This window comes from Ictalurus furcatus, chromosome 6 (assembly GCF_023375685.1).
Source record: "Ictalurus furcatus strain D&B chromosome 6, Billie_1.0, whole genome shotgun sequence".
Classification (NCBI taxonomy): Eukaryota; Metazoa; Chordata; class Actinopteri; order Siluriformes; family Ictaluridae; genus Ictalurus; species Ictalurus furcatus.
In genome coordinates, this window is record NC_071260.1 from 982,677 (window position 1) to 994,737 (window position 12,061).

At 37.8% G+C, this 12,061-nt stretch overlaps 1 protein-coding gene across 1 annotated transcript; it reads right to left on the bottom strand.

Moving 5' to 3' along the window:
* Positions 1–8,132: 8,132 nt before the first annotated feature.
* Positions 8,133–10,478, bottom strand: cxcr4b (chemokine (C-X-C motif), receptor 4b). Its single transcript, XM_053626133.1, has 2 exons — positions 10,385–10,478; positions 8,133–10,024 (listed from the first exon to the last, which is right to left on the bottom strand). The coding sequence occupies exons 1-2, from the start codon at positions 10,397–10,399 to the stop codon at positions 8,966–8,968; spliced, it is 1,074 nt and encodes a 357-aa protein (XP_053482108.1). The 5' UTR covers positions 10,400–10,478; the 3' UTR covers positions 8,133–8,965.
* Positions 10,479–12,061: the final 1,583 nt, after the last annotated feature.

Here is a 12,061-nt window from a genome sequence, read left to right on the forward strand (position 1 = left end):
ACCTGCGCACCAGAACACGGGTCTAATACCGATCCGTGTGGAAACACAGGCGGAGATAAAGGTTCCGCCCGAACGTCAAATTCATGGTTAATGTCCTGAATAAAGTACTGCTGTAGTAAACAACTCATTAAACATCAGTGTAAAGTGTATACTGTTCTATTTAATTTAATAGTTATCATTCATAATCGCTATAATATCGTATATTATATAACTCATCAGTCTGTTTTCTTGTTTAAAATTAACATTTAATTTTCATGACTCATAAATCGAAGGTTTCCCCACAATTGAGGGCCCACTTATTTGATCATTTGGTTAATTGTTTATCTGTTTGTTTGTTTGTATAAAATGACAGTGGTCTCTATTTCTATCAACCTTGACATGTTCTTGTTATTTTGTTTGTTTATAACGTTACAAAGATCATGATCTCTATAAACCAGTATTAACGTTAGTTGATTAGTTCATTTATTTATTGGTTTGTTTATGTTACAGCGGTGTCAATTGTTTTCAATCAAACTTTCTTTCGTTCTGTATTTGTTTTGTTCGTTTATGATGTTACAGGGGTGGTGTTCTCTATCACTATTATAGTTAATCTTCATCAGTCCAATGTGGGTGACTATGTGTCCATGACAGCCTCCTGTTCTTGTTCTTATTACTGTTCTTGGCTGACAGGAGAGGAACCTGATGTGTTCTTCTACTGCTGTAACCCATCCACTTCAACGTTTGTTGTGTTGTGCGTTCTGAGATGCTTTTCTGCCCACCACGGTTGTACAGAGTGATTATATGAGTTATTATATCCTTCCTGTCAGCTCAGACCAGTCTTCTCATTCTCCCCTGATCTGTCTCATCAACAAGTTGTTTCAGCCTGCATATCCTCCGCTCACAGGATGTTTTTTTTTGTTGTTGTTGTTGTTGTTGTTGTTTTCTGCACCATTCTGTATAAACTTTAGAGACTGCTGTGTGTGAAAATCCCAAGAGATCAGTTTCAGTTTCTGAAAAACTCACAGCAGCACATCTGGCACCATCATCCATGTCACAGTTAAAGTCACACTTTACAGATCAGACTTTTTCTTGATTCTGATGTTTGATGTGAACATTAGCTGAAGCTCCGGACCTGTATCTGCATGGGTTTATGTATTGTGCTGCTGCTGCTACACGACTAGTTGATTGAATAACTGCATAAATGAGCAGGTGTACAGGTGTTCCTATTAAAGTAGACAGTGAGTGAAGTGTTATTGTATTCTATCTGTAAGTCATTATTCTACTGTATTACTTTATGTCTATTATATTATTGCCTATTTTACTCTTTTATTCCTGACTGCATTTTATTTGAGTGTCTTTCTCTCAGAGTGTGTTGTATATACATCATACTGTGTATATATCTGATGTAGCAGTGTGTGTGTGTGTGGGTGTATGTGTGTGTGTGTGTGTGTGTCAGAGCAGTGTAATGGATGGTGGAAAGTTGTGTGTTACATTCCCACAGTGTAGGGAGGTTTGTTGTGGCCTGGAGGAGGTTCTTATCTCAGCTCTGTGTCGGGGTTAGAGACACGTCCCAAGGGAAACAACACACAACTTCTACTGCATCAGCTCTGAGCTTCATCTTCATCTTCATCATCATCATCATCACCACTGGATGTCTGTTTTACTCTCTATACCAACTGTAGCTGCTGTTTCCATGGCAATGCTTATCTCGTCATTTTCTTAGAGTTATTTACTGGCTGATTAATAAATAATGTAGTGCTCATAAGTAATAAGTGCTCATTGTGTGTGTGTGTGTGTGTGTGTGTGTGTGTGTGTGTGCATGTGTGTGTGTGTGTTGGAGCGTCCCAGCCTCACAGACATCAGTGATCACAGGAAGTGGCTCTTGTTTCACCGAGTGGAAGTGTAGAGGTGAGGAAGGGTTTAGTGTTGTTCACCTGCTGAAAACAACCCCCAAAACAATAGAAACCATCACAGAAATTCTAATGGTTTCCACTACAAAATACCATTACAACCCATCAGCTAACCATTAAAACCATTACTATTATTGGTCCTTAATGGTATCCACTAGACATATCATGCCACCAAGAGAAGGCAACAAATTACCAGTAGAGACCCACAGGGACCATTAGCTTTTCCATTAAAACCAATACAATTCTTATTATAACCATTAAAACCATTACACATTCTATGAGGGTTTGTATTTTTTTTGGGGGGGGGGGGCGGGGGGGAGGTTCCGCAGGGCGTACTCTAAAGCTGTTATGTCATTCCCTGTGTGTAGTGCACACATCTGAGACTTTTCATTCAGTCCATTAACTTTACTGAGTTCGATATTTGTGTTATTAAAAAACACAGCATTCCACAACATCTCCGCTCCTTTTAGGATGTTTTCTGCCGTATTTCTTCATGACGGTGATCTGACCTGGTGTTAAACCAGCAGACGTCCTTTACAACAAAACACCGTTTGCAGTATTTGATCTACTTATTAAAACTTATCGCAGCTTCCTCCAGATGTTTATGTTCTGGTGTGTTTCTCAGTGGGATGTGTCTCAAGGTTCTCCAGGAGCAGAACATGGTGCTTCTTATCTCGGCTAGGTCACAGAGTACGCGTCTTACACATCTGACCGTTTGATAAACCCTCTACTGTGCCTAGTTATGCTGAATTCCAGAACAGTCTATTATTCTGTATATTATAGCTGATTTACTTTTTTTCTAGTGTTTTTGTTGAGTAAAGTTATAAAATACTGACAGTTTATTCCTGGAAAAAGATATACACAGCATTTAATAATAAAGTGTGTGTAAACATTTCTACTGTCTATATCTTAAAGCAGTGCTCACCAACGCTGTTCCTGGAGATGTTCCTTCCTGCAGGTTTCATCTTCAACCAAAATCTAACACACCTGGTTTAGATGATCAAGAACTTCTTAAGGCAGTGATTAGATGGTCAGACGGGTTGGAGCTAAAGTCTTCAGGAAGGTAGATCTCCAGGAACAGGGTTGGTGACCACCATCTTAAACAAAACAAAACAAAAACACAGACGAGTGGCACGTTTCTTTACTTTTACATACTTTACTTTTTTTCAGTGGAATAGTAGTTTGATTACAGTAACACAGTACAATAAAATCCCCTATTACAGTAAAATCCCCCAACTAACCCAGCCTCGATTGGGTAAACAGCCTGTGCTGGGCTTGGCCATATTGGATCCAGTGTTGGGAAGATAAATCACTTCTTATTACTTATTACTTACTACTACACCCAACACTGTACCTAGCTATTAACGTTAAGTCTCCGCTAGTTAAAAATTCTCACTTAATTCTACTGTAACAGTAGAATTAACGCTAATCCTGGGTTTGATATTCGTACACGGATATGACAGAGTTATTGAGTTATCACATTTTAATCCAGTGATGTTGCTTTCAAACTTCTTTTGTTTTGTAGAAGAAATGTGCTGCCTAAAGATTATTTTGTGCTGATATGAAAAAAAAAGTTTCTCACATGATGAGCACACTGGAGCTTAAACAGCTCGGGTGTTTACAGAGCAGCAGTGTAGACACTTTTACCCACAACACATGTTTGAAAAATCCCCCAACTAACCCAACCTCGATGGGGTAAACAGCCTGTGCTGGGGTCGGCCATATTGGATCCAGTGCTGGGAAGATAAATCACTTCTTAATACTACTAAATGGATTCAGAGTGCACTACATACTGTAGGATATTTAACACACTACTTAAAAAGTAGTATGGATACTAATCCCTAAATGACTCCCTAGAGTATAGAAGTCATTATGTTCAGTGCTGGGCATGACTATAAATGGATATAATGTTGTTCTTCTTTAATAAATGGAAAATTGTAATAGTTGAGGTGGTATAAGAGGAATGAAACACACTGGGAAATAACATTATATCACAGGAAATATCATGGATATTACTACACTGTTCCACCCTGCTGAAAAAACATGCAAAACCATAGAACCCATTATGGAAATTCTAATGGTTTCCAATACAAATACCCTTACAAACCATTAAAACCATTACCAAATGTCAAGGGTGTTCTGTTGGTTCTTAATGGTATCCACTAGACATAACATGCCACTAAAAGAAGGCAACAATTTACCAGTCGAGACCCACTGGGATGATTGCAGTTTCCATTAAAACCAATACAATTCCCATTAGAACCATTAAAAATTTTCTGCTGGGTTTTTTTTTTTCAGCAGGGTCACGACAGGTTTTTATACTTATGAGTATTTATTTATTTATTTATTTAAAACTGAACCCGACCCATCCCCGTTACTCAGTTCAGAGTGAGTACACAGATTGTAAACGCTGGTCATGTGATCAGGATTCGGTGTCAGGAAACCCCATAACAGATCTAATTAAATGAACACGCGGTGTTAACTGTCAAACACACTAACACAGTGTTTAACAATAAAACCCTCATTTAACCGCTTCTAACGCGCCATACACTTCAGAGACGAGAGGAAAGACAGGGAGAAGATACTGTAGACTACAGAGCTTTTACTCCATCGTCATGTCACGTCCATCATAATACTGTGTTTATATTATACACTTATCGTTTGATCAGGAACAGTGTGTAATTATTTCTCTTCTTATTTTATATATATATATATATATATATATATATATATATATATATATATATATACATATATGTGTGTGTGTGTATGTGTGTATTTATTTATTTTAAAATGGTATATATAGATATAATATTGTTTCATTTTACATCCTAAAAAATGAGGATATTTATTGAGTCTCTTTTTTGTGTATTAGGGTTAATATTAGGGTTATGGTTGGGGGTTTGGTTAGGGTTTGGGTTAGTATTAGGGTTGGGGGTGGGGTTAGGTTTTGGGTTAGTATTAGGGTTGGGGTGGGGTTAGTATTAGGGTTGGGGGTGGGGTTAGTATTAGGGTTGGGGTGGGGTTAGGATTTGGGTTAGTATTAGGGTTAGGGGGTGGGGTTATTATTAGGGTTGGGGATGGGGTTAGTATTAGGGTTGGGGTGGGGTTAGGGTTTGGGTTAGTATTAGGGTTGTGGGTGAGGTTAGGGTTTGGGTTAGTATCAGGGTTGGGGTGGGGTTAGTATTAGGGTTGGGGGTGCTGTTAGTATTAGGGTTGGGGATGGGGTTTAGGGTTTGGGTTAGTATTAGGGTTGGGGTGAGGTTAGTATTAGGGTTGGGGGTGGGGTTAGTATTAGGGTTGGGGTGGGGTTAGTATTAGGGTTGGGGGTGGGGTTTAGGGTTTGGGTTAGTATTAGGGTTGGGGTGGGGTTAGTATTAGGGTTGGGGGTGGGGTTTAGGGTTTGGGTTAGTATTAGGGTTGGGGTGGGGTTAGTATTAGGGTTGGGGTGGGGTTAGTATTAGGGTTGGGGGTGGGGTTTAGGGTTATTATCATCACACAAGTACTGTGAAATTTAGAAATTTGGTATTCGACTCTCAATAATTGGGAAAACATGCAAAACTCAACATATAGATAATATATGTGTGTATTTATTTTATTTCTAAAATAATCTGTGATAAATACGTAACTATATATATATATATATATATATATATATATATATATATATATATATATATATATATACATACAGCATACTGTATATTATTATCTAATATAACATAGCTATATTAGATTTGTTTATTTCTTATGTTTATATTATATTTTTGTTTTACTTTAATAGAGTATTGTTATGTAGAAATTCTTTCTTATTTCACATTTTGTTTATATTATATTCTTCTTCTTCTTATTATTATTGCTATTATTATTATGGTGCACTGGGTATGTATGAAAACATTAGACTGTGGGTTAAAGACTCTATTGCATTTTAATCAGGTTAAAAAAGATATTTTTCGAAAAATGTTAAATGTGGTGTGTTTTTGTTTGTTGTTCTTTACGCACATATGTTATAGACAGCAGCAGAGACAGACACAGCTCATCGCACACACACACACACACACACACACACACACACACACACACACACACACACACGTTCATGGTGATAGCAGGGTTGTTCCTCCACATTAGCAAGTGAAAACCCAGAGCAGGAGCCAGAGGACAGGAGATAAATCCCAGTCTGGACACCTGGACCCCTAAGTAGTGTTCACTACACTGCAGTGTCCCTAGATTGTGTAGGGATAGTGAGTGTGCTGTAAGTGGTGTTTGTAATTGTACACTTTTAGAAAAAAATAGGTTTTAGTGACAGAAAAAAAAAGGTTCTTCTTGGAAGCCTGTCTGATTGGGAGACACTGTGGTACGGTTCTACAGAGAACCTTTAAGAGAACGCTTACTGTAAGAGTGTAATGTCAGATTAGTGTTAGGAGAAGTGAGAAGATCTGATCATGTTTATATTATCCTTTTTTTACTGAAGAAAATCAGAGCAACTCACTCTGAAAGAGGATTATCCTAAATTTCATCTAACTTTGTGGTATTTCTATTTCATCCACATAAAAGTAAATAAAGACGAAGAAAGATGGGGTAGAGAGATGAAGGATGAGGTACAGAAGAGCGTGGAACAGAGAATGTGAGTGAAAATAATCAGACAATGAAAGCTTGCGTGCATTGAGGTGCTCATATTGAGGTGTGGCTGCAGACAGGGATGCCAGATTGGATCATTTCCCACTCTGTCTGTCGATTTGTTGAAATAAGGTGTCGATTATAATTATTAACTTTAAAATCCGCACACAAACGTCATATCATGTGATAGCTTAATTTTCAAAGTACTATAAATATATTTTTTTTGTTTATACAGTAATTATACGTTTATTAAACCTAATTTGTGACCTTTTTATTTATTAGTATTACTTTGAAATAATCCTATCGAGTGAAATTATTTCACTGTGCCTCATTTTACATCTTTTATCCGTTTTTCAGAAATTGCTTACACAAATGTGCGTGAAAGTATATAATCATGTGAGTGATTCGAAATGTGAAAAACTAAAAAACAAAAGAGTAAAAACGTCCAGAAATGGGATGAATATTATTATAATCATGTTATTATGAAGAATAAAACATCTTTAAAAATCTTCACAACAAAACTCTAGATGTATTAGATTATTTAAATCATAAAAGCTCTCCTTTTTTTAAATGAAAATGAAGCAGTAAACTAAAACTCTACAGCGATCTGAAGCCTCGGTGTGTTTGTTTTGGATGATCTAAATCATAAAATCGAATGGAAATGAAAAAGAAAAGCGTGATTTTAAAAGCTTTCTAAACACTTAGACGACTGAACTCCTCGATCACTTCACCACAGAGACGCGCTCTAAATCTGAAAATTTAAATCGAAGAGACGGAATATCTGACATTGAGGTGTTCCTGGTAAGGTGTGGGTTGCCAGATGTAATGTTGATGTAATGTTTTCACACACTCTATCTTGAATCAAGGATCTGGATAAAATATATACTACACACACACACACACACACACACACACACACACACACTCATACACTGAAGGATATGACTTTAAAATGGATTATTATGATGGTATACACAGTGTTAGTGTGTCTGGGAGAGCAAACTATAACAGATTTAAGGCTCATTGTGTGATTTAGATCATACAAGATCATTTAAAATCATAAAATTGCTGTTTGAATGAAAATGAAGTATAATTTTAAACATTTAGATGGTTGAAATCCTTCATGACAGCCCATTATGGGTGTTTATGCTAATCACACTTCACTTCACCATAGATTTTACCTCAGATATATATATATATATATATATATATATATATATATATATATATATATATATATATATATATATATATATATATGTGTGTGTGTGTGTGTGTGTGTGTGTGTGTAATCCAACACAGCCCCTCGAGACGCTGGTCTTCTCCTTCTGTCAGTAAGTTTAGGGTGTCTGGTGTCACTAGGTGCTTTAAAGATGTTAAGTGGGACAGATGTTCCTCAGATCAGGTGGAGCTTTTGTGTTTTTTGTGTTGCTAACTTGACAGACCTTTACTTCAGCCTCCTGCCCCCCACCCCCCTCCTCCTCCTCCTCCCCCGCCCTTCCCCCGCCCCAGCCACACCAGCAGTTAGGGTGTGTGTGTGTGTGTGTGAGAGAGAGAGAGAGAGAAAGGGGGAAGGGTCATGTCTTTGAGTTGCAAAATGACAGCCATTCAAAAACCATCACGTCCACATCAAGCCTTTTATTCTGAACAACATGCCACTTAAAAAACACCACAAAGCTAAAAGTTTCAGTGTGAGCTACTGGTTTGTTTTCCTTCAATAAATAGATCAAAAGCAAAAAAAAAAAAAAAAAATGAAGTGCATACACAAAATTAAACTATGTACAACATATTTACACAATAACGTTAAGAGAAAACCTTCATCCTGTCGTCATAGAAATGAAAAGAAAAAAAAAACAACAGGTTTATGTTTTAAGTGACGAAACATGAGGCGCTTGGAATCTAAAAAAAAACAAAAAACAATTATTTAGAAGATTTCACTGCAAGAAAATGATATATTAGCACGAAATTATTAGCATCTTGAATGCAACTTACAGCTAATCTTTGCTAATATGAAATGGTTAAAACACAATTATAAACACATTAATCCTAATGAGAAACATTTATGCTGAATGGTCTTATCAAGATAAATGAATTCACAGTGCCTCGTTCTTACAGAGAAAACGTATGTTTCCACAAATTTGCATGACATTATGATACGCATGATTTTATCACGATATTATCGAATATCAAATGCACTCACTGACATATGAGATGCTTTCGCTTGCTAACAATTCTTATTTTGGCAGATAAATATAACAAATAAAACAGCTTTTGAAAATTGTGTACATTTAGGTACGACAAATTTGTGTAGTTATTATTTTTTATATGCCTTTAAAAAAAAAGAGAAAAAACATGTTTAGTCCCTTTGGTGATGGAAGCGAGTGTCAACTTTTGAAGATGTTTTAAAACCAGTCCAAACAGTCTGATGGGAAAAAACCACCACGAGTTACTGCGTGCTAACTGGAGAGGACACTCGAGGACTCGGACTCAGTGGATACCGAAGACACGTGTCCTCGTTTCTTGGTGAGGAACTTTTGGCTGGACCTGCTGTTGACGCTCAGGGCACTCCGTGCTGATTTGCTGAAGCGGACCCCCAGGAAGGCGTAGAGGATGGGGTTGAGGCAGCAGTGGAAGTAGGCGAGAGCCTCGGTGATGAGGATCCACTTCTGCAAACCTCGCTCCAGTTTGCATCCGATGGAGACCAGATTGAGCGTGACCAGCGTGTCCACTAGGATGCCGGTGCAGTAGGGCAGCCAGCACACGAAGAAGCACAGCACCAGGATGATGGTGGTCTTCAGCGCCTTCCTCTTCAGAGCCTGACCCTTTGAGCCTTTCGAGAGCTTGGAGATGATGATGCAGTAGCAGATCAGGATGACCAAACCGGGCAGCACGAACCCCACCAGGATGTGCTGGAAATGGAACACCGCCTTCCACACCATGTTGCCTTCGTGCGGGTAGATCCGATCGCAGATGTTCTTAGTGCCGGTGCTCTGGACTTTAGCGAACACCAGATCAGGGATGGTCATGAGCATCGCTGGAAGCCAGACCCCTACGTAGATCACGCGCTCGGCCAGGAGCTTCCTCGTCGCCTGGCTGTTTGTAGCACGCACTACGGCTAGATATCGATCCAGGCTGATGAAGGCGAGGATGAGGACGCTGCTATACAGGTTCAGGGTGTAGATCATGTTCACGGCGACGCACATAAACTTCTCAAAGTACCACGAGCTCATGGCGTCCACAGCCCAGAACGGCAGCGTCAGCACGAACAACAGATCAGCCACTGAAAGATGCAGCCTGTATTTATCCGTCATGTTTTTGGTCTTCTTCTGAAATCCCATCACCAGCACCACCAGTCCGTTACCCATTATTCCTAAAAGGAAGATGATCCAGTAAACAGCGGGGAGGAAATATTTTTGGAAGTCCTGGCTGACCCGGAGATCACACGCCTCCGCCAGATCTTCTGGATCCATAGTCCCGGATCCTTCAGAGCTGTTTCCATCGTAGTCAAACACGATCTGTGGGGATAATGTAGAAAAAAACACAGGTTAGTTACTGTCAGTGAAAGCAGAGGATAATACGAGTGTGTTCAGAATAAATGAATGAAAAAACATCTTTACAAAAAAAACAAGTCTTGTCTTGCATACAGAGAACTTTCTGGGTTTTTTTTTTAAACACAAATGAGCAGGAACTTATGGACATTATAACTTATACACACACACACACACACACACACACACAAATAAAAAACAAAGTTCTTAAACACCAAATATAATGAATAAAATCTGATCCTGTTGTTTATCTAGTACACACATTTGAATAAGTGAGAAATCAGAAATAAGTAAATTATAAATCTATTAAAAACTGTTCACACTCACTTTGTAGAAAGCCATGATGTTCACACACTGATCTATCCTCTGTGCATAACCTTACACACACTCACACACACTCTCAGCTCCTCAAACTGAACCTGACAGGAGGTGCTTCTCCAGCACGTTTATATACACTCACCAGGCCACGCCCACATAATGTAATGTGCATATTAAATATGGTGGGCGGAGTCAGCGCTGAACCTCTACAGGAGAGCGAGAGAGAGAGGATCATATTGTAATGATGCAAACAAGATGCACAGATTGTGGAGAGAAGAAAAAAACATTTATATAATTCTATTTACATATAAGTATCTCTATAAAAAACACATGGCCTAATTTAATGTTATTTAAGGTGTTTTTTTTTTTAAATATATAAATAAATAAAAATCATGTATATGGTCATGTAAAGGTGTGTTTGTATAATGTATACATGCATGCAGAAATGTATGCATAATAGATATATCACGATTCAAATATCATGATTTATGAAAACATACACAAATAAAAAATAAATGAAAGGAATTAATAATGTATAATATGAGATTGGATTTCTCCCCCTTCATTTTGGGGGTAAAAGAAATGACTTTTCGAAGCACAGTGTGTGAAAAAGGTGATGATGAGGATAATACAGTACAGGCTTTCGCTCAGTAAGGTGTGGCCGCACGCAGGGTTGCCAGATTGGTCCTGTTTCATCACTGCTGTTAGAAATGGATTAGAGTAAATATTATCATTTGGGTATTTTTTGTTTAAAGACAGCAGTTATATTACAGTTTAATGATAAACACATTCTTCTTCTGCAGGGTGTAAAAACTTTCCATCAGTAAGGAAAATAGTCTTTGGGTTCTTCTCTAGGTTGCCAGATTTAGGAATAGTTGCACCCATTCTGAAAACCCCTTCTTTTTCTTTAATGGTGCATGTAAACTGTCCTCAGATTGTTTTTTTTAAATATGACAGACAATATATTTTATGTTGTTTAATAATAAAAATGAAATGCACGTGCAGTTTGTAAAATCACTTCTTATCGTGAACTATTAATTCGGTTCTGAGGCGTTCACTGTGGGTTGCCAGGGTTGCGCAATGTATCCGCAAATAGACATTTGGATCATTTTAATCTTTGAATTTAGAATTCTTTTCATTTTATTTGAACACATCATGCACTAAGATGCACTAAGTCTAAACTCAGTACTCTTTATATTGGGACAAAATCAAGATCAGACTGCTTTACTTTACAGAGTGTTTACATTAAAGATGATAAGAAGGAACTAAAAGACACCCACATACCTCGTGTGCCAGATTTGCCTTTTTACACTTTGATGGTTTACAGTGTGTATCATAAAATCAGATAAAAGTATACGTTTTACTTTAGGTTGCCAGATTGGGAAGTCTTTTTGTTACAGAGAAAAAGTGTGTGTGTGTGTGTGTGTGTGTGTGTTAATGTGGTTGAAATATTTCAACACACTTCAGTATTTACGCAAAGGTATGCTGTGGAAAATAAGGTTGCCAAATAATGATTAATAAAGCTCATTTGGATAATTTATAGAAACAACAATACGTGGACAAAATGAGGTGTGTGTGTGTGTGTGTGTGTGTGTGTGTGTGTGTGTGTGTTCGTTATATAAGTGAAAGCCTTAACACAATGATCCAGTTTTCCATTTACTCTGGGTTGCCAGGTATCATTTTCTT